Genomic DNA, 26311 nt, shown 5'->3' with positions numbered 1-26311 from the left:
TGATAATTCCAGGTTTGTTTTTTTGCTCATGATTGCTTTGGCCACTCTGTGCCTTTTGTGGTCTTGTATGAATTTTAGGAGCATTTTTTGTACTTCTATGAAGAATGCCATTGGCATTTTGATAGGGCTTTCTAATTGGGTTCTTAGTTGATGGCCTGCAGGAGTTTGCCTAGAAAAGTTTAGTTTTGGCTTTTGGTCTTGTCATATTCCTTTCCTGCCAAATAGTATATATCAAAGTGACTACTATCAGAATTTAAGAACAAATAAGTGTAAAATTTGGGAACAACTTAAGAAATATAATTGGGTTTGAAATTTTATTAAAAAATTAAGAAACTTTTTTTTAAGATTTATTTATTTATTTGAAGGTGAAGGTTACAGAGAAGGAGAGGCAGAGGTAGAGAGAGAGAGATCGTCCATCTGTTGGTTCACTCCTCAAATGGCTGCAATGACTGGAGCTGGGCTGATTCCCAAGCCAGGAGCCAGGAGCTTCCTCCCCATCTGCCATGTGAGTGCACGGGCCCAAGGACTTGGGCCATCCTCTGATGCTTTCCCATGCACATTAGCAAGAAGCTGCATTGGAAGTGGAGCAGCTGGGACTCGAACTGATGCCCATATGGGATGCCGGCACTATAGGCGGTGGCTTTACCTGCTATACCATAGTGCGAACTCCAAGAAATATTCTTTTTTTTTTTTTATAAGTCTTTTTTTTTATTTTTTATTTTTTTTTATTTTTGACAGGCAGAGTGGACAGTGAGAGAGAGAGACAGAGAGAGAAAGGTCTTCCTTTGCCGTTGGTTCACCCTCCAATGGCCGCCGCTGCAGCCGGCGCACCGCGCTGATCCGATGGCAGGAGCCAGGAGCCAGGTGCTTTTCCTGGTCTCCCATGGGGTGCAGGGCCCAAGCACCTGGGCCATCCTCCACTGCACTCCCTGGCCATAGCAGAGAGCTGGCCTGGAAGAGGGGCAACCGGGACAGAATCCGGCGCCCCGACCGGGACTAGAACCCGGTGTGCCGGCGCCGCAAGGTGGAGGATTAGCCTATTGAGCCACGGCGCCGGCTCAAGAAATATTCTTAAATATGGCATTGGGGGGCCGGTGCAGGGTAAGGCTGCCTCCTGCAGTGCTGGTATCCCATATGGGTGCCAGTTCTAGTCCCTGCTGCTGCACTTCCAATTCAACTTTGCTATGGCCTGGGAAGACAGTGGAAGATGGCCCAAGCCCTTGGGCCCCCTGCACCCAGGTGAGAGACCCGGAAGAAGCTCTTGGCTCCTGGCTTTGGGTCGGTGCAGCTCCGGCCCTTGTAGCCATTTGGGGAGTGAGCCAGCAGATAGAGGACCTCTCTCTCTCTCTCTGCCTTCCACATAAATAACTAAATCTTAAAAATATATATATATATATAATATATATATGGCATTGGTACTACCAAAGATCAACAATCCAAGCACAAGATGAGAGTAGTTTTGAGCAGTGAATGAGGTGTTGAGGATCTATACACAGCAACTTGGATGTGTACTCAGATACTATGATTCAGAGATGAGCGTGGTATTTTGTCATTCAATAATCATGCTTATCCAATTCACTTTATTGAGATGAACAATTTAATAAACAGCTGTCAAGTTGGAAGATGAGATTCTCCTTGATTAGGTAAGAGATTTAGACCTGGCAATGGAACAATTTGCAAATAAAGCCATAGTAACCAGTTAGATCATTCAAGGGAAAACCAAATGCAGTTTGGGGGCTGGAGGTGTTTAACTTCCTGAACACACTCAAAATTCTGCAAACAAAAACCTGGTTGTTCCTGATTTGTTGGTACTATTCTTCTCACTTACATAGCTCAACAGATCACAACTGAGTCTAACAACTCAGATTTAAACTTCAAACACTGGTGGAATTTCCTTAAGATAAATAATAATAGATAAATAATCCAATAAATAGCTTACTTAATGTACCAAGTAAAATTCAAATTATAGAAGCACTTGCAGTGACTATTTACGTGAATCTGCCCACACTTCAACAGGAAAGTACAAAGCCTATTTTTATTGCTTAATAAAAGCATGGCCTTTGAATTGACATGTACTTGTAAACAATCAAATTTAGTTGAGACTTAAAATTGCTTTTTTCATCTTTCCTGGTTTGTCCTCTTACTTCCATGATTTCTTAAGCAGATAAAAAGCCTCTTTTAAACAGATTATGATATTACAGCTAACAAAACAACATAAGAACACTGGATACTTTAAAAGTTATTAAAAACTTCATTATGATTATTTAGGATCATAATACAGTATGATATGGCTTGAATTCATTCCCAATGGAAAAGTTACTGCTTTTTGATTTTACTTCCCCATATTTTCTTTTCGAAGAAAAGAATACCTTCCCTCATCATTGGTTTCTAATAATAATCAAAAGTGAACTAATTTTGGCTCCCAACAGAATTCTATGGGAACACCTTCTCTTACACCTTCAAATGCCAAAAGTGCTTACAAAAAAGGGAAAAGAATTATTGGGGTAATTAAAGCACACAGGAATTTGTCATCGCCGGGGAGCCAGACAGATTTCTTTCTTTTTTCTCTAATTTCAAAGCAGTGCAATTAGACGGCCAGGTAAAGCGCAAAGGTCGAGGTTTCATGTTTATAGCACCTGGGCCGGTTCGCCGGTTGGCTCGGTATCCTGCTGTGGCCTCCACGTTCCCCTTCCAGACCGGCCACCCGGCCCCAGGCCCCCGTTCTTCCAGGCTCCAGAGAGGCGCTCCTCCTCAGCCTCTCCGGCGGCCATCAGGTCTACCTGCCGGCCGGCCCGGGAAGCGAGCACCTGAGCGCGGGACACCTGGGGCGGCGGTGGCACCCTACGGCCGCGCCGGGGCTGGGGGAGGCGCGCCCGCTGCCAGCCCCCGCCCCCGGCGGTGACTCATCGCCGCGCGTCGCCGGGCGGAGGTGAGCAGCCCGGGATGCGGCCGAGAGGCGGGGCCGCCAGGTCGGGCAGGTCTGCGCCCCGCCCCGCCGCGCGCCCAGAGCGCGCAGTCCCTCGGCGAGCTCGCACCTTCGCCTCAGCCCCGGGGCCACCTCGCCGGCGTCCTCCCGACGCGGACTCAGGCGCCGCCGGCCTCGCACCACTCGGCCAGCCAGAGGGCTCCACGCGCCCCTACTCGCTCCTCCGCGCGCTCTCCAGCGCGTCCCCGGCCTCCCCGGACCCCTCTCTTCTGGCGCGCTCAGAGCATGGCGCCCCCCCAGGTCCTCGCGTTCGGGCTCCTGCTCGCGGCGGCGATGGCCACTGCTCAAGGTGAGGCACGCACTTGGAACTCGGTTGTGGAGTTGGGCCGGGCTTGGCCGCCGTCAGTTCCCGGGACTGGGATAATGGAGAGGGGAGCGAAGGGCCGCGATTTCCCCGCCTGGAGACCCCGGGCATGGCCCCTGCGCACCGCGGCGGCGGGACGGGGCAGCCTCACGAAGCCGCTCTGCGCGCCTCTCCAGCGCAGTGGCCAGGGCGGACGGGCATCCTGCGGCCCCAGAACCTGCGCCTTACGTCGGGGCGTGCCCCCCATCTCCGCCGGCAGCGGACTTGGGGTTCCAAGTCCCAAACCGGCCCGCGCCGGCAGCGGAGTCCCGGCGACCGCGACCTGCCGGCCCGCCCCTTCCCCGGGCACCTGCGGCGGGCCCCGGATGTGGGCCGCGGGCGCGGACAGGTAGCTGCTGGGAGGCCGCCAGGGCCGCTAAGCTCCTGCGCGCGGGAGACCGGCCACCTGCGGCCTGTAGGGCGAGTAGGGCCAGCTTCATCGTGGGGAGGTGAGGATAGATGGGGGACTTATCAACATCGTCCCACCACCTGGAGGATCCCCTGCTTGACATTCGGGTGTATTTTTCCTTTTAGACATTGCCCTTAAACCTAAACACGTAGTTTCTACCTTGATTGTTTAACGTACATAACCTTTAGAGTTTCCCATTTCCTTTGGGGACATGGTGGAGTGGAGGGTCGCGCTGGCGACCAAGTGCCGGGCTTGTAATTCGATTCCCCCTTTTTGTACCTTGGAGCACGAGACTTGACCGCCGAGACTTGACCGCCGTCTTCTGATTTGTGTGTCAGACGGTTCCTGGAGTGGACAATTGCACAAGCTCTGGGAAGTCTTTTCTGTTCCCACCAGCAGAACGGCCTGAATTCGTTCATTACACTTTCAAACTAACGCAGCTTCCTTAGTTTTCTAGCTTCAGTCTGGGACTAAATACTTAATCTTGAATTGCTTTAAAGGGTGATAGCTGCTATTGCCGTTTGTTGAAAAATCGGCACTTGACTGCTATGCTTTTTTTTTTTTTTTAACACTGACCTCGGAACTGACATAGCCAAGGGCTCACTATTTTGTTTTGTTTTTAAATTATTTATTTATTTGAGAAGGAGAGAAAGAGAGATCTTCCATTTTCTAGTTCACTTCCCAAATGGCTGTAACAGCCAAGGCTGGGGCTGGGGCTGGGGCTGGGGCTGGGGCTGGCCTGGGCTGGGCTGGGCTGGGCCCGGCCAGGCCAAAGCCAGGAGCCAGAAGCTTACCACAGATCATGTGGGTGCAGGAGCCCGAAGCCTTAGGCCATCCTCAGCTCCTTTCCCAGGCACGTTAGCAGGGAGCTGGTCAGGAAGTGGAGCAGCTGGGATTCGAACCGTTGTCCACATGGAGTGCAGGGGCAGCAGACAGATGCTTAACCTGCTGCACCACAGCAATGACCCTCTGCTTTAACTTTCACATTACCTGGGAATGAAAAATGTGTTTGGAACAAGTGTAGTGCTGCATAACGTGATTACAGTTTTTTTTTTTTTTTTAAGGTTTTATTTATTTATTTGGGAGGTAGAGATACAGAGAGTGAGAGGAGAAAGAGAAAGGTCCTCCATCCACTGGTTCACCCCCCAGATGGCTGCAACTGCCGGAGCTGCACCAGTCTGAAGCCAGGAACCAGGAGCTTCTCCTGGTCTCTCACGCAGGTCCAGGGGCCCAAGGACTTGGACCATCTTCCACTGTTTTCCCAGGCTACAACAGAGAGCTGGATGGGAAGAGGAGCAGCTGGGACTAAAACCAGCGCTCATATGGGATGCCGGCGCCACAGCACCAGGTCCCATGACTACAATTTAAACAGAGAAATTATAACCAGTTAAGGGTACTTGTAATATGAAGGATCAATATAAATATTCTTGAGTTTGTCACATTATTATTATTTTTTTTTTTTTGACAGAGTGGACAGTGAGAGAGAGAGAGAGAGAAAGGTCTTCCTTTTTGCCATTGGTTCACCCTCCAATGGCCGCCGCGGCCGGCACGCTGCGGCCGGCGCACCGCGCTGATCCGATGGCAGGAGCCAGGAGCCAGGTGCTTTTCCTGGTCTCCCATGGGGTGCAGGGCCCAAGCACCTGGGCCATCCTCCACTGCACTCCCTGGCCACAGCAGAGAGCTGGCCTGGAAGAGGGGCAACCGGGACAGAATCTGGCGCCCTGACCAGGACTAGAACCCGGTGTGCTGGCGCCGCTAGGCGGAGGATTAGCCTAGTGAGCCGCGGTGCCGGCCGTCACATTTTTTTAAAAAAAAAGATTTATTTATTTGAAAGCAGAGTTAGAGAGAGAGGGAGAGACAGATCTTCCATCTGCCGGTTTTCTCCCCAAATGCCTGCAATGGCCAGGTCTGGGCCAGGCTGGAGGCAGGAACCAGGAGTTTCCTCTGGGTCTCCCACATGGATGCAGGGGCCCAAGGTTTTAGGTCATCTTCCAGGGCTTTCCCAGGCTCATCAGCAGTGCGCTGGATAGGAAGTGGAGCAGCCAGGACTGAAACTGGTGCCCATGGGAGATGCCGGTGCTGTAGGCCTTGGCTTAACACACTGTATCACAGTGTCTGCCCCTGGGTTTTGTTTTTAGTAATTTAGCTGGCCCCTGGTTTTTGTTATTTTTCTTTAAAATATCATAACCCTGTGCCACAACACCTGCCCATGTTCTCAACTAGCCAAATAAAAGAAATTAGATGGGCATCCAAATTTGAATTTAAAATGAACTTTTTTAAAAAAGACTTATTTGAAAGCCAGACACACACACACACAGAGATCTTCTGTCTTCTGGTTCATTCTCCAGATGGCTACAATGGCCAGAGTTAGTCCAGGCCAAAGCCAGGAGCTTCATCTGGGTATCCCATGTGGGTGGCAGGGCCCCAAGGACTTGGGCCATCCTCTGCTGCTTTTCTCAGGCCATTAGCAAGAAGCTGGATTGGAAATGGAGCAGCTGGGACACACATGGGATGCCTATGTTATAGACAGTGGCTTTACCTACTGTGCCACAATGCTGGCCCCCTCAGATGAACTTTTGAGATAGCCAAAGTTACATCAACTAAACTGACATCAGTGCCCTAACAGGCTGTTTATTATCACTTTCAAAATCAGGTACTATGGTTTGATTTTAGTAAGGAAACCCACATACAGAGATACTCTCAAATGCTATTGGAAGTATCATTTTCCCAAGGTATTAAGGGATCTGAAGGTTGAGTAAATGTTCTTATTAAGTCTCAAATCAAGTATCCTTTATTTAGGAAAATAGGGTGAGAGGGAGGAAAATAGGGTGAGAGGGAGGAAATTCACAAATCCTAGAGTTGGAATTGTTGATTATTTTTATTTTAGAAAAGGCTTTGTGTATGTAGCCAGACAGGGAATGAGCTGACACTAGGAATATCACAAAGGCAAGATGGATATGACTAAGGAGCTGTGTTTCTGGTTTAAAAATGTAGAATCAGGCCGGCACCTCAGCTCAATAGGCTAATCATCCGCCTGCGGTGCCGTCACTCCGGGTTCTAGTCCCGGTCGGGGTGGTGCTGGATTCTGTCCCGGTTGCTCCTCTTCCAGGCCAGCTCTCTGCTGTGGCCTGGGAGTGCAGTGGAGGATGGCCCAAGTGCTTGGGCCTTGCACCTGTATGGGAGACCAGAAGCACTTGGCTCCTGGTTTCGGATCACTGCGGTGCGCCGGCCGCAGCGGCCATTGGAGGGTGAACCAATGGCAAAGGAAGACCTTTCTCTCTGTCTCTCTCTCTCACTGTCCACTCTGCCTGTCAAAAAAAAAAAAAAAAAAAAAATTGAATCAGGAACACATGTAGATTAGACTATGTGTCTGTATAATATAGGCAAACTACTTAGCAAGTGCATGGCACTTAGAGCCACTTAAATTATAGCTGAAAAATAAGACATTCGGGACCATTTTTTAAGGTTTGCTGTCAGAAAATAGTTTTTAGCTAGGACATGGAGTTGACAGTTGGGTTCATGTTTAAAGCGGATTTTTTTTGTGTGTGTGTGATTTTCTAGACTGTATCTGTAAAAACTACAAGTTGACCGCAAACTGCGTTGAGAAGAATGGTGACTGCCAGTGTACTTCACTTGGTACACAGAATACTGTCCTTTGCTCCAAACGTAAGTAAAATGTCTTCTTGCTTTTCAACTAGGTTGTGACTTACTACTTTAATTGATCTACCTTGAACTGGAAGAGTTTTATTGGCTCAAATCTGAATCATATTATTTTATCAACGTTTTCTCCCATCTGAAATTTCTCTAGAAAATAAGCATGAAGGGATGTAAGTTTTTCAATAATCTTTGGCCCTGGGAGTTGAGTTCAATTGTTTTCCCTTCAAGTGTGACACTTGTGTTATTTTTGAGGCTGACTTTAAGCTTTCTTTTTTAGTGGCTTCCAAATGTCTGGTGATGAAGGCGGAAATGACTGGTTCAAAGTCCGGGCGAAGAGTGAAGCCTGAAGGAGCCATCCAGAACAACGACGGGCTTTATGACCCCGAGTGCGACGAGCAGGGGCTGTTTAAAGCCAAGCAGTGCAACGGCACCGCCACGTGCTGGTGTGTGAACACCGCTGGGGTCAGAAGGACCGACAAGGACACCGAAATAATGTGCTCCGAGCGAGTGAGGACCTAGTGAGTAGGGCTGCCGTGTCATTACGTGGATTTCTGAATACGTGCTCTGACTTCAATGCTTAGAAGTCGGGGGAGAGGAGCAGGTGTCTGGTGCAAACTCTCCACCCTCTCTCAGTCTCCAGCTGCCAAGCTGATGTCATCCGTTTATGAATTTACTCTGTTACACACACACACACACACACACACGAGGACACTTCAGGAAGTTCTTGGAAAATTAGAATAAAATGGTGCGTTTATTTCGTTAAGAAACCTTTGAAATACAGGCATAGTTTTTTCATAATCTGTATATCCACCGACTTTCAAAGGACCTTTATGTGCCTGGAAATACATATACTTATTTCCTATCTACATCCTAGTATACCTAATTTTCTTTTTATATTTACACTTAGCATTGTTTGATATTTTCAAGTTGGATTAATATTAAGTGTTTTAATAATTGAAGCTGTTTATATATTTGCTCAGTTGTACCTCAACAGTGAGGTATGGTTGTTTTAGAGATCAATGACAAGGAAAGGCCTGGAAACTGCAAAGTGAGCACTCTGCACCTCTGTCCTCTGTCTTCTGGGGCCTGTTTCAGTGCCTGTCTGTCCACTGGGACCGACCAGCATGGCTGGCTCAGCCTGGACTTCGTGTGACCTTATATGTTGTGTCCAGAGAACAGAGGGTCTGTGTTATTGAGTTTCCTCCTGGACAGTTTCCTAATGAAGGGGATGTGAGGGCCAGGGAAGAAATTATGGGTTTATCTATCTACTACATAAGTCCTTTTTCTGTTCTACAATTCCACTTTGAACTTTAGTACTAGCTTAAAAGGAAAATAGTGTAAAGGACAGAGATGTGGCAATCATTTGATGCTATCATTATCTTTCACAGCTGGATCATCATTGAACTAAAGCACAAATCAAGAGAGAAACCTTATGATACTCAAAGTTTGCAAACGTAAGTGTAGTTAAATACATCCTAATATCCTTCACACATGGTGCTGTTCTCGCTCACACCATTAGAAAAGCCAAGCCAAAATGCCTTTTCATATTTCTGGGAAATAAATAGTCATTTGAAATAGTTACAAGAAGAGAACAGGACCAGTGCTATAGCACAGTGTGTTAAGCCACTGTCTACAGCATCAGGATCCCATTTAGGTACTGGTTTGAGTCCTGGCTGCTCCACTTCTAATCTAGCTCTTTGCTAGTGGGCCTGGGAATGTAGCAGAGGATGGCCCAAGTTCTTGGGCCCCTGCATCCATGTGGGAGACCGGGAGAAAGCTTCTGGCTTCAGCCATTGCAGCCATTTGGAGAGTGAACCAGCGGATGAAAAACCTCTCTCTCTTTTTCTCTCTCTGTAATTCTTTCCTTTTTTTTTTTTTTTTTTAAAGATTTATTTATTTATTTATTTTGAAAGGCAGAGTTACAGAGAGGCAGAGGCAGAGAGAGAGGAGTCTTCCATCTGCTGGTTTACTCCCCAGATGGCCACAATAGCAGGAGCTGTGCCAATTGGAAGCCAGGATCCTTTAGCTTCCTCTGGGTTTCCCACATGGGTGCAGAGGCCCAGGGACTTGGGCCATCTTCTCCTGCTTTCCCAGGCCATAGCAAAGGGTGGATTGGAAGTGGAGCAGCCAGGACTTGGACTGGTGCCTGTATACGTTGATGGCACTGCAGGCAACAGCTTTACCTGCTATGCCACAGCGCCGGCCCTGGTACATTTTCTTTTTATATGTGTATGTGTGTGTGTGTGTGTGTGCTATCTCTATGTATAAATAGTCAAAGATCAAAAAGCTGTCTCTTATATAACCACTGTATGATGATCAAATTTAGGAAATTTAATATATTGTGCCAGTTTTCTGATTGTTATCCTTTGTGGCAGTTTTCTCCCTTCTGACCCAGACCCCAATCCAAGATCACATATGACACTTAGTTGTCATGACTCTTGAGTCTCTTAATATGGAGTAGTTTCTTGGCCTTTCTCTTTCATGACATTGCCATATATATACACGTGTGTGTATGTATGTATGTATATAGTTATTTATTTTCATTTACTTTAAAGGAAGAGGAACAGAAAGAGAGAATGAACAGAATGAACCATCCACTGGTTCATTCCCCAAATGGCCACAATGGCTGGGCCAGGTCAAGGTCAGGAACCTGGAGCTCTATCCCGGTCTCCCACATGGGTGGCAGGGGTCCAAGGACCTGGCCGTAATCTACTGCCTCTTAGGATGCATTAGCAGGAAGCTGGTCAGAAGTGGAGTGGCTGGGACTGAAACCAGCACTTCTATATGGGATATGCAGGCAGCCCCTTACCCTGAAGCTCCACAACACGCTGCCCTGACAGTTATTTTTGAGCAGCATGGGAATTGTTTTATGGGATATCCCTCAGATTTGAATGTGTCTGACTTCTTAACTAAAAGCTGATTTTTGACAGAGATCTGTATCCCTCCCAAGTGGTCTTGTGTCCCTCCTCGTACTTTCCATCAGGAGGTGCATGTGTCCCCTTGTCCCTTTACTAAAAAATTAACTTTGGTTAAAGTGGTGTCCACCAACTTCCTCCACTATAGAGTTATCATTTTCCTCTTTGTAGTCAATAAGTCTACTGGCAGATATGTGGATACCACGTAAATGTTCTGTTTCAAATCAAACTTTACCTCAACAGTTCTGTCATCGATGGATGAATCTGGACTGTACCAATTATTATTAGGATAGTAACAAATGGCATAAAAGTTTTAACTTCAGTTAGTGACAATTCTAGACCTTGAACTAACTGTTTACTTAAGAAGTAGAGCGCCGGTGCCGCGGCTCAATAGGCTAATCCTCCACCTAGCTGCGCAGGCACACCGGGTTCTAGTCCCGGTCGGGGTGCCGGATTCTGTCCCAGTTGCCCCTCTTCCAGTCCAGCTCTCTGCTGTGGCCAGGGAGTGCAGTGAAGGATCGCCCAAGTGCTTGGGCCCTGCACCCCATGGGAGACCAGGAGAAGCACCTGGCTCCTGGCTTCGGATCAGCGCGGTGCGCCGGCCGCAGTGCGCCAGCCGTGGCGGCCATTGGAGGGTGAACCAACGGCAAAGGAAGACCTTTTTCTCTGTCTGTCTCTCTCTCTCACTATCCACTCTGCCTGTAAAAAAAAAAAAAAAAAAGAAGTAGAGCTTTAGGGGCTGGCGTTTGGCCTGGTGGTTAAGACATCAAAGTTCCCTATCAGAGTGGCGGGCTCTGTAGCAGGCTTCAGCTCCTGATTCCAGCTTCCCACCAGTGTAGCCCCTGGGAGGCAGCAGTAATGACTCAAGTAGTTAGGTCCCTGAAATCCACATGGAAGACCTGGATTGAACGCCTGGCTCCTAGGTTTGGCCTGGCTTAGTCCCAGTCCCTATGGGCATTTGGGGAGTGAACCAGAAGTTGGGACTTCCCTGTCTCTCTTTCTGTCAGATAAATAATTAAACAGTAGTGCTTCTCGGAAAGGCATTTAGCCTAGCCATTAGCATGTTGGTTAAGACACCTGTATCTCATGTAAGAACCAGGTTTGATTTCTGGTTCCTGATCCTGATTCTGTCTAGCTCACACCCCGGGAGGCATCAGATGGTTCAAGTAATTGAGTTCCTGCCTCCCACATTGGAGAATGAGTTCCTAGTTTCTTTAGCCTTGGCCTTTTGGGGGCAAGTTGAAGTTGCCTGTCACTCTGCAATTCAAATTAAAAGGAAAAGAAGGGGCCGGTGCTGTGGCGTAACAGGTAATACCAACACCTGCAGTGCTGGCATCCCACGTGGGTGCTGGTTCACTTCCAATGCAGCTCTCTGCTATGGCCTGAGAAAGCAGTAGAAGATGGCCAAGCCCCTGGGCCCCTGCACCTGTGTGGGAGACCCGGAAGAAGCTCCTGGCTTCAGATCAGCCCAGTTCTGGCCGTTGCAGCCATTTGGGGAGTGAACCAGAGGGTAGAAGAGTTCTTTCTCTGCCTCTGCGTCTGCCTCTCTGTAACTCTTGCCTTTCAAATAAATAATAAATCTTTAGAAAAAAAAAAAGGAAAAGAAAAAGAAAAAGTAGTGCTTCTTATTGTTGGGTTGTACAGACTTATTTTTCTAAAACATGGACTTCTAATTATTTATAGTGCACTTCAGGAGCTCATCTCATCTCGTTATCTACTGGATCCTAAATTTATCACAAATATTCTGGTATGTTCCACCCTACCCCCAGTAAATGAGCTTTAGCAGAAAGTAGTGGGACAGTATAGTTTGAGTATAAATGACAGTTTAAGTCCTGGGCACTTAATGTGAAATTCCTGTTGTTATTTTTTTTCCCCATAGTCATTGAAAATTCCAGTTTTACCCTTAAATAAATGTAGTGCCTCTTAGCATCCCTAAAATGTGCCAGTCTCCTTACGCTGGGGACCCTTTCCACATTTGCTTGTAGCACACACTTGCTTCATAATGCTATTCTGCTCCTGTTTAGTCTGGGATAAGGAACTAGTCCTTCCCACTAACCTTTCCTTAAGGCTTCCAACTCTGCTAAAGCAGAAAAAAAATACTTGAATAGTGTGATGGAACTCCTTCAAGGTGGTGCGAATTTGTTCTTAAATTCCTTTGGATTAAAATTGATACCATTTTTTAAAAAGCCCTTTAAAGGAAATATACTTTCCCTCTAAAATGAGAACACAGTAAAGGCATACTGGATTCATTATAAAATAGTTCTAATACAAAATGGCTACCTTGATAGCTTGTTTTAAAATCTTTTCAAAACAGAAAATTCTCTTGTGAAAAAGATGCATTGTAATTATGCTTGGTTTCATTCCTGAGTTGTCTCCTTGGACAGACTTGGAGACCTCCCAGAGATTTTTCAGAGAGCAGTGAATCTAATTATCCACTATGGAAAGGAGCACTGATGCATGTAGATTACAGAAAGACAACACTGAGTATTCTGTTTACTGAATAAGGATATGGTCTTATAATTTTGATAGTATTAATGTTAATTTATATTTTCCATTTTTCCTCAGTATGAAAATAATGTTATCACTATTGATCTGGTGCAAAATTCTTCTCAGAAAACTCAGAATGATGTGGACATAGCTGATGTGGCTTATTATTTTGAAAAAGATGTGGGTATACCTTTGCTTTATTCCTATATTCAGAAATATAACACCGTCTGTCACGCTGCAGTGGGTTTAAGATCTTTCGTCACCTTTTTCTCTGCATACAGAGATGAACCATACGTTCAAGTGGTTCTTCTGTTGTATTTACATCTTTAAATAAATCAACTGTGTCCTGCTTGTCACTCACATACCTTTCTCACTTATGTATTTGTTCCTTCTTTCAAATTGTTCTGCCTAGACTATCTTCTCTTCCTTATATTTTTATTTCTTACCTCCTTGGTAGTTTGTGTGTGTGTCCTCCTCCTACATACATACATAAACAAGAGTCTGCGTTGAAAACAGTGGTGTGTCACTGATGTGATTAAAGCATGTTATTTATACTTTAGTGTTTCCTGATGAAATGTGAGATTTGCTTGAAAGTCATTTGCACTGGGTGGAGGGTGGGGAGACAGAAGGAAGAACAATGAAGGACGACGGTCCGTGTGTCGTGTTGTCGCATCTGCGTGATGGGTACTTGGGCTTCATTGCACAACTCTTTTTCAGATGGTCAAAGATTTCCTGAAATAAGCAGGGTTTTTTTTTTTGGTTTTTTTTTTTTTTTTTTTTTTTTTACATTTCAGAGGATCATATTGTTAACACTGAAACACTTTTGGTAGTAGTTCTTTGGGTAAACAGTTGAGTAACTATATGTGGCCAAGGTTAGATTTCTTTTTTAATGTTTTTCTCCTTTTCCATGCAGGTTAAAGGTGAATCCTTGATGCAGTCTTCCAACAAAATGGAGCTGAAAGTGAATGGGGAACAAGTGGAACTTGATCCTGGTTCAACTCTAATTTACTATGTTGATGAAAAAGCCCCTGAGTTTTCCATGCAGGGCCTGAAAGCTGGTATCATTGCTGTCATTGTTGTTGTGGCACTCGCGATCATTGCCGGGGTCGTCGTGTTGGTGAGTGCCGGGGAAGACAAGGCACGATTAAGGGGTTCTTTGAAGAACAGGGCATGGGAGGACGTTGCAAGCATGCTCCAGAAGCGTGCGAATGAAGCAAGTGCTTCCTTTCTTAGAGTGCTCCGGGGTGAGACGATCCTTTGCATTTCTGATCCCTTTTTGACAAAAATCCCCTTTTTGAAGAAAGAGGAGGTCCTGATCTGAGAAAAGCTGGCTGGTGAGCAGCTCACAGGCCACCATCAATTGTATAAGGCTGCAAATGACAAATGTTCTTCATCCTGCAAACAGCTCAGCACCTCTGCCAGGATTAGTGCAAAATTCTCAAATTCCCAAGCCCTTCCATGACATGTAACAGCAGAACAGTGAAAGTTAGCACAGAAGAGCTGAAAGTGGTAAATATGGAGCAACAGGTCCAATTGCAGATTAGCAAAGTGAACTTAGGGCTTCCGAGGAAGAAAGGGCACCTGAAGGCTGAGGCGCCTTCTCGGCAGGTGAGGATGATTCAGCGTCAGCAAGTCTCACAGCACAAGAGCACGCAGAAGTAGATTCGAGGGTTTGGGAGTTTCCACACTGGCTGTCCATCTGGAGGCAGACAAAATTGGACTCCACTTCACCCTTCTAGAGCTGGCCTGCTCCAGAAGTGTCTGGGAATGGCATGTCCAGAGCACGGTGGTGTGGAAGGAATCAGGCAGTACCCCCACACTCAATCAGACAAGTTCCAGGTGGATTCCAGTCTAATGTGAAAAACCAAAACACATCTCAAGAAAATTAATTTAGCAAATTAATGATCTGAATGACCTATAGTGTGGGAAACCATGAAAGGCAAGAAATCTAGGCTCCATAAAGGGAAAAATATATGCATGAAAGTACTTCAAAAAGTTCATGGAAAATGGCATTTAAATTTATTTTGGTACAATAAAATTTTGAAATCCATACATAATTTTTTCAACGTATTCATTTTCCATAAACTTTGAAGACCCTGTGTGTGTGTATACACTGTGATTTCATTAAAATTAAACATTCTGGATGGTGAAGGTATTGTAAAGTATAAAATACCAGTGGTAGGCTGGGCAAAGTGTTCATGATGCATAAAACAAATATAGATATTATGCATAATGTCCAAAGAGTTGTCACAAATTGGGAAAACCTAAAGTATGCCAATAGGTATGGATGGGTAAGTTATGGCAGAGGAATTTCCGATGGCAGATAACACTTGAAAGTTAAATCACAGAAATCTAATTATCCCATAGAAATGAAAGTACAGGTGCAATAAGGAAACATTCAGGATAAAGCATTGCAGCGTTGCTTGCATGGTGATTCCGAAAAGCTAGTCATATCTGTCCTATCAAGGAAATGGTGGGGATGAATTCAGTCTGTATCTCTTGATCTGTAAGAGTCCCATGGTGTTGATAACAGGCTGTACAAAGGATGACATTACGTCATTCCCTGCATTCATATATGTGCACATCAAACCTAAATTTCAGTAAAGATTATTAATTGTTTTCTTGGTTGTATATGTGTGTGTGTGTTTTAGTTCATCTCATTAGTTTGTAGTAGACATTTTTTGGATTAATAGTATTTATGAATAGATTTTTAAATCAAATTTATTCAGATTGGAATCATGTCCATTAAAAGCATATATGTCAATTTAGACCAACCTCTGTTTTAAGAGCAATCCTAAAATAGTAATACTTTTTCTTCCATTCAGGTTATTTCCAGAAAGAAGAGAATGGCAAAGTATGAGAAGGCTGAGGTAAATGGATTATTTAAGTAATTAAAAGGCCCTGCGGAAGCTCTCACTCCTCCTCACCACTGTACCTTCCTAGACACTGATGGATCTCAGTTACCCAGCAGTGCCTTTGTAGCAGACTTCTCAGCGGGGCTTAGGCACAGTGGTGCAATGTGCTCTGAGTCTTCTTACACGAGTTCCATAGCACACACTTTAATATTGAATTGTCCCGTAGAACAGAGGAATGGAAAACCCTTGACGTGTGTTTTACCAGGTTCAGCATTAGTGGAATCTTCTGGAGGTATGCTCTTGAGAGAAACTCACTAGCTAACAACCTGATCGACTGATATGATGTTTTAGTGTGTTTCATCAGTAGATTTGGATGTGAACACATTTGTCCTTGAACCATATCCGTCTATTTTCTGGACACTCCCCAGTTTTATGTATCTATGTACAAGTTACCAGCTGCCTAATTTGGGGGCACTGTCTGAGAAATGTGTTAAAGTGATTTGCTGTGCAGACCTCAGAGTGTATTTGCATAAATAAGAGGTGTGAGGCTGCCACTGGCATAACATGGCATATTTTACAGTAAGCTTTTTTTTTTTAAATCAGTAGAAGGGATACACTCTAAAATTACAATAAAAGTATAGTCAATACAGTAATCAGTAATAGCTGCTTGTCAGTATCTAGCATCTTGTACTGTGCATAATTGTGGGGTTGTACTATATTTTTACGTGAGCAGCAGTGCAGGAGGTTGTCTACACCACCACAGCCACTAGCACATGAGTCGTGTGTTGCACTGCAGTGATAGGGTGGCTGTGATGCCACACTGCTGTGTATGCAGTCTGTGGTTGACTGAAACAGCCTTCTGCAGGGCGTGACTATAATTTATTTTTTTTAGATTGCTTTTTTAATTTGAGAGGTAGAGTTACAGACACAGAGAGGGAGAGATAGAGAGAAAGGTCTTCCATCTGCTGATTTACTCCTCAAATGGCCACAGTGGCAGGAGCTGGACCAATCCGAAGCCAGGAACCAGGAGCGTCTTCTGGTTCTCCCATGAAGGTGTAGGGGCCTAAGCACTTGGACCATCTTCCACTGCTTTCCCAGGCCATAGCAGAGCTGTATTGGAAGAGGAGCAGCCAGGACTTGAACCAGCACCTAGGTGGGATGCCAGCGCCACAGGTGGAGGCTCAGCCTACTACGCCACAGTGCTGGCCATATATATTTGATTTTTATTAATTTAATTGTATATGTGCCACTCACTGGTATTCTAGCAAATAACAAAGGAATAATGAAAAACCTAATAGAATCAGGGTGTTCTAATGTTTTCTTCCCATTCCATAGCAGATCATCTCTTTTTTCCTTGGTAGATGACCATGGTTCTAGGGTACTAGTCCTGAATTGAACTGGAAATAGGCAAACAGGACAGCTTTGTAGTGTTGTAGTTAACCACAATACAGGCTCGGGTTTGACAACATCTTAGCTGGGAACGGCCTAACTTCTGTGTCTCCACATTTCTTCATCTGTACAATAGGATAGTACAGACCTCTTACAGGGATCCAATAAAGCTGTCTGCGGAATGCTGGTCCCACGTTTGCCACATGGCAAGATGTTTGGGAACAGCGGCAGGAGTCGCTGCTCAGTTCTATCTGTAACTCACTGTATGATGGGGCACACGTTGCTTAACTCTGAGCTTCTGGAAAATGAAACACTGGTAATAGAAAATGAATTAATTCTTCCTAGCTGTAAAATTAAGTATACAGTTAGTAAAAAAAAAAAAAAAAACAAAACTTATGCTATCTTAAATATTTAGTTTAAGTGCTTCTTTCCTTGGTTACGTTGGCCACTTTGTCTCAATAGTATCCTGGATCATGCATTGAGCATGTGCTTCCTTGTAATAAGGTTTTCTCCTTTTTTATTTAAATGAACTTACACGTTTTAAAATTTCTAATTCTTCCTTCTGTTTCAGATCAAAGAGATGGGTGAGATGCATAGGGAATATGATGGATAATGATTGTAATTTGAAGATTAACTGCAAGAAGGAAAATTAGCAAATGGACTCAGATGACAAATGTGTGAGCATGGGACGAGGAATGATCTTTGAAGGTTGCTATTTGGTTAGTTAACGTCACGTATTTGTGATAGTGAAACCTGTACTCCAAATATACGCAGCTTGAAATTGGCATTACCAATCTTAAAATTTGACCACAAGTGTTTTGTATTGTGAAGATCTAATATGAAACCATAGCCTGTACTACATAGTTACATTTATTTATGTGTAACACGCAAGGGTGTGCATGAAATAGAGTGAAATGACCACCTTACCATTTGTGATTCAAAGCTGCCTTTCTGTTTACTTTGAGTCTTGTACATACAAACTTTTTTATGAACTACGAAATAAAACATTTTTAAATTGAATTTCCTAACTGAATCACATTGAATGTCAAATTTCATACACTATATATGAGGCAAGAGGTTAAAAAATGCACTGACTGCTAACCACAAATTAGAGTTTAGTATGACTGTTTAGAGTTGTTTGTATTCAGTGTAAAATGTATGGGGCTAGTGTTGTGGTAAAGTGGATTAAGCCTCAACATAATCATATTTGAGTGATGGTTTGAGTCCTGGCTGCTCTGCTTCTGCTCCAGCTTCCAGCTAATGCAGCTAGGAAGGCAGCAGAAGATGGTCCAGGTGCTTATGCCTTTGCCTCCCATGTGGGAGACCAGATGCAGTTCTGGTTACTGGTTTTGACCTGGCCCAGCCCAGGTTGCTGTAGCCATCTGGAGAACATAGAAGATATTTCTCTCACTCTCTCTGCCTTTCAGTTATATATGTATTTTTATAGATACATGTAGGTATATATAAATAAATTATGTAACCCAGAGGTGGGTATTTAGCCTAGTGTTTAAGATGCTAATTTCCCTTATCAGAGTGCTTGGTTCTGCTCCTGATGCCAGCTTCTTGCTAATGCAGCCACGGGGAGCAAATGGTTATGGGCCTATAACCACTATGGGTTTCTGCCATCCACAAGGAAGATGTGAATTAGGTTCCAAGCTCCTGGCTTCAGCTCTGGATGTTACAGGCATTTGAGGAATGAGCCTATGGATGGACACTCTCCCTCTCTCTGCCTTTGTCTCTCTTTTCACCTCTTCAGAAAAAATTGTATAGCCTGTAATGTAGAACTTTTAAATAGAACAATCAAGCAGTTTTATATGAATGAAATCTAGGATTCAGCCTTAGACATAATTGGCATTTCAGTATAACAGTTATAGAAAGAACTGCTGATTCTGTGATTGTGAAACAGGCTAAGAATATATCTTTTTTTTTTTTTTTGACAGGCAGAGTTAGAGAGAGAGAGAGAGAAAGGTCTTCCTTTTCCATTGGTTCACCCCCCAAATGGCTGCCATGGCCAGTGCATTGCAGCCAGTGAGCCGATCTGAAGTCAGGAGCCAGGTGCTTCCTCCTGGTCTCCCATGCGGGTGCATGGCTCAAGGACTTGGGCCATCCTCCACTGCTTTCTCGGGCCACAGCAGAGAGCTGGAATGGAAGAGGAGCAACCGGGACAGAATCCGGCGCCCCAAATGGGATTAGAACCCGGGGTGCCAGCACCGCAGGTGGAGGATTAGCCAAGTGAGCCGCGACGCCGGCCAGAATATATCATTTTGATGATTGAAAGGCCTAAGTGACTTTGGTCTGACCTGGGGGACCCACCCTCTTTTTTTTTTTTTTTTTTTTTTAAGATTTATTTATTTATTTGAAAGTTAGAGAACGAGAGAGAGAGAGATCTTCCATCCACTGGTTCACTCCTCAGTTGGCCACAATGGCCAGAGCTGCACCAATCGGGAGCCAGGAGCCAGGGTCTCCCACGTGGGTGCAGGGGCCCAAGGACTTGGGCCATCTTCTGCTTTCCCAGGCCCATAGCAGAGAGCTAGATCGGAAGTGGAGCAGCTGGGACTTGAACCAGTGGCCATATGGGATGCCGGTACCGCAGGCTGCAGCTTTACCTGCTACACCACAGCACTGGCCCACCACCTTCTCTTTGATGAATAATTTTGCTTGAAGTCTGGGTTCTGATGCAGTGGTTGCAAAGGATCAGAACACCTGGTCACAAGAAAAGGACCCAGCTGGTGATGGAGTATCTGGAAGACCTCACTCCCTACACACCCTTTTCATCCCTGTGGGCTGGTAGCTGACTGTTTCCCTGTGTGACCCTGGCCCTTTTCCCTTGGAGGACAGTTTGCATATAGAGGTGCCAGTCTGCCGCCTCCCTGTTTGCAAGCATCGTAAATAAACTTCCTTTCCCCAAATCCTTGTCATCTGAGTCACTGACCCTTCAAGTGGCCAATAGCTGATTCTAGGTGCCTTAACAGTTGAGTTAGAGTATTAACACAGTATTTTTTCAGTATCTTGTAATACAGATACATTTTACTTCCAGTTACTTAGAAAAGTTGCTATGAGATATCCTGAAATATTTTACCTTTAGATAGTTAAGGTTTTTTTTTTTCTTGTCAAATAGATTTATTTATTTGAAAGTCAGTTACACAGAGAAAGGAAAGGCAGAGAAAGAGAGAGAGAGGTCTTCCATCCGATGGTTCACTCCCCAATTGGCAGCAATGGCTGGAGCTGCACCGATCCGAAGCCAGGAACCAGGAGCTTCCTCCGGGTCTCCCACGTGGGTGCAGGGGCCCAAGGACTTGGGCCATCTTCCACTGCTTTCCCAGGCCACAGCAGAGAGCTGGATCAGAAAAGGGACAACCGGGACTAGAACCGGTGCCTATATGGGATGCCGGCACTTCAGGCCAGGGTGTTAACCCACTGTGCCACAGCTACGGCCCCAAGAAGTTTTTTAAGAACTGTAATAAGAACATTAAAGAAAATAAAAAATTGTATTTAACCAATCATCTATAATTTTAGCCCTTCTGTGGTAGGCAGAATTCTAGTCTACCACCCAAGATCTCCTACCGAGGTGTAAGTGCCTTGTGTAATACCCTGCCCTTGAGTGTGGCAGTACCTATGAATGTAATGGGCTATCACACCCAAGACTAAGTTTACACTTAGGTTAAGGGAATTTGCAGATGTTATTAGGATCCCTAATCAGTTGATTGTGAATTAAAAGGGAGATTACTCTTCCTGGGTCTGACCTAGCTAGGGGAGCCTTTTAAGAGTGTCTGAGTGGCTAGCATTGTGGCATAGTGGATTAAGCCACTGCCTGTGATGCCAGCATCCCGAATGGGCACTGGTTTGAGGCCCTAGCTGCTTCACTTCCAATCCAGCTCCCTGCTAATGCACCTAGGGAAGCAGTGGAAGATGGCCCAAATACCCAGGCCCCTGAACCCACATAGGAGACCCAAATGAAGCTCCTGGCTCCTGGCTTCAACCTGGCCCAGCCTTGTCCCTTGTGGCCATTTAGGGAGTAAATCAGCTACCAGATGGAAGATCTCTTTCTCTCCCTGCCTTTCAAGTAAATAAAACATTTTTTTAAAAGACACAAGTGGAAATATGGGTGCTGCCCTGTGGGCCTTGGAGCACACTCTTGTGGAGAGGGTCAGGGAAGAGTACCAGAACCACAGGGACAGTTTTGGGACTCCTTTACTGCTGTCTTGACTCTGAAGTTTATGTTGGAGTTTAATAGTCCTAGTGAGATTTTAAGAGGGTGGAAATTAGTGGGAGGTGACTGGGACTAGATGAGGTCATCAGGGTGGAGCCCCATGATTGAATCCAGGTGACCATAAGGAGAGAGGCAGGTGGATAGACACACCTGTGCTCTCTGTCTTACATGATGCCTCTGCTGCCTTGGGACTCTGCCAACAAGAAGGCTGTCTCCAGATGCAGGCTTCCAACAGTGGACGAGAACTGAGCCCACATAAACCTTGTTTCTTAGTAGTTAACCAACTTCAGGCATTTCATTTTAGTAATGACAATCGGCTAATATAGCCAATTAACCTACGCCTGGACTTGACATATGGAAATAAATAATGAGTGTTTACTGGTTTAAGATGCTAGATGTCTGCCAACTTGTTATGCAAGGCAGAAACAGATAAAGTAGTAAAAATAAGAACTTTCGGCCGGCGCCGCGGCTCAATAGGCTAATCCTCCGCCTTGCGGCGCCAGCACACCGGGTTCTAGTCCCGGTTGGGGCGCTGGATTCTTTCCCAGTTGCCCCTCTTCCAGGCCAGCTCTCTACTGTGGCCCGGGAGTGCAGTGGAGGATGGTCCAAGTACTTGGGCCCTGCACCCCATGGGAGACCAGGAGAAGCACCTGGCTCCTGCCTTTGGATCAGCGCAGTGTGCCGGTCCCAGTGCGCCAGCCGTGGCGGCCATTGGAGGGTAAACCAACAGCAAAAGGAACTTTCAAGACTGCAGGGGCTGGGGCCGCGGCTCACTAGGCTAATCCTCTGCCTGCCGCACTGGCATCCGGGTTCTAGTCCCGGTCGGGGCGCCGGATTCTGTCCCGGTTGCCCCTCTTCCAGGCCAGCTCTCTGCTGTGACCCAGGAAGGCAGGGGAGGATGGCCCAAGTGCTTGGGCCCTGCACCCGCATGGGAGACCAGGAGGAAGCACCTGGCTCCTGCCTTCGGATCAGCGGCCGTTGTGAGGTGAACCAACAGAAAAAAGGAAGACCTTTCTCACTGTCTCTCTCTCATTGTCCACTCTGCCTGTAAAAAAAAAAACAAAAAACAAAAAAAACAAAAAAAAAAAAACAAAAAGCAAACAAAAAAAAACTGCAGGAAGAGCAGGCATAAGGAGAAGCCACGACTCCTAAAGCTGACATAGAACCGGTAGAAGAGACCCTCTGTTCTGCCCAGTCCCCTGATGCTGGAGAGGGTACCATGGCTCTGACAGCAGAGAAGTTGTGGGAGGTGCAGCAGTGGCAGAACTCTGAAAACCTGCCTTGTGAGAGTTTCAGAAAATGTTTAGGATAGGAGTCATCTAAGTATAGCCTCAGTGTAGCCCACCACTTGTTTTTAGAGTCCAGGAATCAAGGATGGCTTTTGTGTTTTTAAATTCTCAAAAAAAAAAATCAGTATTTCAAATGTGAAAACTATATGAAATAGGGACGGGCATTATAGTACAGTGAGTTATTCTGCCTGGGTTGCACACATTCCAGGTTTGAGTCCCAGCTACTTTGCTTCCGATCCAGCTTCCTGCTAATGTGCCTGGGAGGCAGCAGATGGCTCAAGTGCTTGGGCTGGTGCCACCTATGTGGGAGACCCAGATGGAGTTTTGAGCACATGGCTTCAGCCCGGCCCAAGCCTGGATGTTGCAGACATTGGGGAGTGAACCAGTAGATAGAAGATCTCTCTCTCTCTGTCATTGTCTTTCAAGTAGATAAAAATAAGTAAAATTAAGTCATATGGGATGTCAATATCAACGTTCATAAATAAAGTCTTATTGGAGCACAGTTCCACATTCATTTATATACTGTGTGTGGCTATTTCATACTACAACAGCAGAGCTGAGTAGTGGTGAGGGAGCTAATGGCCCCATAAAGTCTAGAATATTTAGTTCTTTACAGGAAGAGGCTCCAGGGCCCTTCTAGGGTGCTGGGGGGAAGCTACGCACAGGGAGGTGTCTCAGTAGGCAGCAGAGTCATTCTATAGAATTGCCCCAGCAGGCGAGTGGCGGGGCGGGGGGCAGTGCTCCGGAAAGCTGTTAGGTTGCTGTTCACTGCAGATGCGGCCAAGTGATGGAGCAGCCCTGGGTAATGCAGGGAGCTGCCAAGCCAGCCGCCAGAACTAGGAAACAGTCCTTCCTCCTGCGGTGCCTCTCCTGCGCCCTCTGCTGACAGTCCTTCACATCAATCTTCACAGAGCAGGAGAAAAGGAGTTTGGGACCAAGAGGCAATAAATCAAAACTGATACATTGAGCCGGCGCCGTGGCTCAATAGGCTAATCCTCCACCTTGCGGCGCCGGCACACCGGGTTCTAGTCCCGGTTGGGGCGCCGGATTCTGTCCCGGTTGCCCCTCTTCCAGGCCAGCTCTCTGCTATGGCCAGGGAGTGCAGTGGAGGATGGCCCAGGTGCTTGGGCCCTGCACCCCATGGGAGACCAGGAAAAGCACCTGGCTCCTGGCTCCTGCCAGGATCAGCGCGGTGCGCCGGCTGCAGCGGCGGCCATTGGAGGGTGAACCAACGGCAAAGGAAGACCTTTCTCTCTCTGTCTCTCTCTCTCTCACTGTCCACTCTGCCTGTCAAAAAAAAAAAAAAAAAAAAAAAACTGATACATACACTCTTCAACCCATCGCATTTAGTCTCCGTCCTACGTATTCTTTTTTTTTTTTTTTAAAGATTTATTTATGGCCGGCGCTGTGGCTCACTTGGCTAATCCTCTGCCTGCGGTGCCAGAACACCAGGTTCTAGTCCTGGTCAGGGCGCCGGATTCTGTCCTGGTTGCCCCTCTTCCAGGCCAGCTCTCTGCTGTGGCCTGGGAGTACAGTGGAGGATGGCCCAAGTCCTTGGGCCCTGCACCCCATGGGAGTCCAGGATAAGAACCTGGCTCCTGGCTCCTGGCTCCTGGCTCCTGGTTCCTGGCTCCTGGTTCCTGGCTCCTGGCTCCTGCCTCGGATAGGCGCAGTGCACCAGCTGCAGCGCGCCGGCCGCAGCGGCCATTGGGGAGTGAACCAACGGAAAAAAGGAAGACCTTTCTCTCTGTCTCTCACTGTCCACTCTGCATGTCAAAAAAAAAAAAAAAGATTTATTTATTTGAAAGTGTTACACAGAGAGAGGAGAGGCAGAGAGAGAGAGGTCTTCCATCCGATGGTTCATTCCCTAATTGGTCGCAATGGCCGGAGCTGGGCCAATCAGAAGCCAGGAGCCAAGAGCTTCCTCCATGTCTCCCACATGGGTTCAGGGGCCCAAGGACTTGGGCCATCTTCCACTGCTTTCCTAGGCCACAGCAGAGAACTGGATTGGAAGTGGAGCAGCCAAGCCTCGAACCGGCGCCCATATTGGATGCCGGAGCTTCAGGCCAGGGCGTTAACCCACTGCACCATAGTGCCAGCCCCTGTTGTATATATTCTGAGGCAGCTATTTTTTGAAAAAATTATTTATGTGAAGGGCAGAGATACAGAAAGAGGCAGAGGTTTCCTATCTGCTGGTTCACCTCCCAAATGCTTTTAACAACTGAGGCTGGGTTAGGCCTAAGCCAGGAGCCTGAAGCTCCATCTGGATCTCCCATGAGGGTGGCAGGGGTTCACATACTTGAGTCATTCTTGACTGCCTTCCCAGGCACTTTAGCAGGAAGCTGGAATGGAAGTGGAACAGCCAGAATTTGAACCAGTGCTCCAATGTGGGAAGCCAGGATGACAGGCAACAACCCAGCCCACTGTGCAACAACACCAGCACCTTGCTCCAGGTTCCATGGCCTGGCTGTGGCGTAATGGGTAAAGCCACTGCCTGCAGTGTTGGCATCCCTTACGGGCGCTGGTTCGAGTCCTAGCTGCTCCAACTCTGATCCAGCTCTCTGCTATGGCCTGGGGAAGCAGAAGATGGCCTAAGTCCTTGGGTTCCTGCACCCAGTGTAGGAGACCTGGAGTAAGTTCTTGGTTCCTGGCTTCGGATTGGCTCAGCTCCAGCAATTGCGGCCCTTTGGGGTGTGAACCAGCAGAAGGAAGATCTCTCTCTCTCTCTCAGCCTCTCTGTAGCTCTGCCTTTAAGTAAATAAAGAAATATTTAAAAAAAAATAAAAACCTCTGCTTTGCTTGCTATCATGCTCCATGTGGAAATTCTTCTTAGGGTAGGACTAGAACTGACATTGTCTTCCTCCTGTAACACTAGCACTGTGGTCAGGGACAAGTTATTGACAAGTTATTCCACTTCTACACATTTTGGTTTTCTCATTGTAAAACAATAATAATAACAATAGTGTTTGTAAACTACTCTATTGGACTCCCAAACTGGGTTTGGTCACTGGATTTGCAGAAAGCCCATCACTGACATCGGGTGGTGGAAGAAAGTGGGTATTTAGTGGCAATGCACAGAGCACAGGGCCTGGCAGATGCCGCTTAATTCCTGAGCTCCCCAAGGGGTTAGAGGTGAAGGTTCTTAAGGGCCGAAGTTGGGGTTGAGAGGTGCATGACCAGCTTGTGTCGACGAACCCGGTCGGTCAGTGATGATGGTGGCTTCCCTCTTATAGCTCAGCAATGCCATGTTCTTCAGGGAACTTTTTTTTTTTTTTTTAAGATTTATTTGTTTATTTGAAAGAGTTACACAGAGAGAGAAGAGACAGAGAGGGAGAGATCATCCATCCGCTGGTTCACTCCCCAGATGGCTGCAATGACCAGGGCTGCGCCAAGCCAAAGTCAAGAGCCAGGAGCTTCAGCTGGGGCTCCCATGTGGGTGGCAAGGGTCCAATCACTTGGACCATCTTCTGCTGCTTTTCCCAGGCCACATGCAGGGAGCTGGATCAGAAATGGAGCAACCGAGACCGGAACCTGCACCCGTAGGGGATGTCGGCTTTAACTGCTATGCCACAACACTCCAGTCCCTAGGGAATTTTTATAACGGCCAGGTAGTCCTTCAATTAATCTCCGGGGTTACAGGCAGGTGGTGGTTACATTCAGCCCTAGACGTGGACTTCCCTTAAACAAAATCCCTGCAGATGTCAAATGACTTCTTGAGTCCAGTGATTACAACCCTGTAGGACTGGCTGCACCACTCCCTCAGTTCACTGG

At 46.4% G+C, this 26311-nt stretch overlaps 1 protein-coding gene across 1 annotated transcript; it reads left to right on the top strand.

Moving 5' to 3' along the window:
* The first annotated feature begins 2991 nt into the window (after positions 1 to 2991).
* On the top strand, positions 2992 to 18061 carry EPCAM (epithelial cell adhesion molecule). Its single transcript, XM_002709724.5, has 9 exons — positions 2992 to 3275; positions 7300 to 7404; positions 7673 to 7913; positions 8784 to 8849; positions 11994 to 12057; positions 12876 to 12977; positions 13711 to 13914; positions 15623 to 15667; positions 17613 to 18061. The coding sequence occupies exons 1-9, from the start codon at positions 3212 to 3214 to the stop codon at positions 17652 to 17654; spliced, it is 933 nt and encodes a 310-aa protein (XP_002709770.2). The 5' UTR covers positions 2992 to 3211; the 3' UTR covers positions 17655 to 18061.
* The last annotated feature ends 8250 nt before the right edge of the window (positions 18062 to 26311 follow it).

The sequence above is a fragment of the Oryctolagus cuniculus genome, chromosome 2 (assembly GCF_964237555.1).
Source record: "Oryctolagus cuniculus chromosome 2, mOryCun1.1, whole genome shotgun sequence".
In the NCBI taxonomy this organism is placed as follows: Eukaryota; Metazoa; Chordata; class Mammalia; order Lagomorpha; family Leporidae; genus Oryctolagus; species Oryctolagus cuniculus.
The sequence above is the reverse complement of the archived record's forward strand: the minus strand, read 5'-3'. Positions and strand labels throughout refer to the sequence as shown.

Bases quoted from the DNA above. Each gene is read 5' to 3' on its own strand.
- EPCAM (XM_002709724.5), top strand. From the start codon at position 3,212: ATGGCGCCCCCCCAGGTCCTCGCGTTCGGGCTCCTGCTCGCGGCGGCG. The intron at 12,978-13,710 runs GTGGGTATACCT...TTTTCCATGCAG, and splicing joins CTTATTATTTTGAAAAAGAT to GTTAAAGGTGAATCCTTGAT. The intron at 15,668-17,612 runs GTAAATGGATTA...CTTCTGTTTCAG, and splicing joins CAAAGTATGAGAAGGCTGAG to ATCAAAGAGATGGGTGAGAT.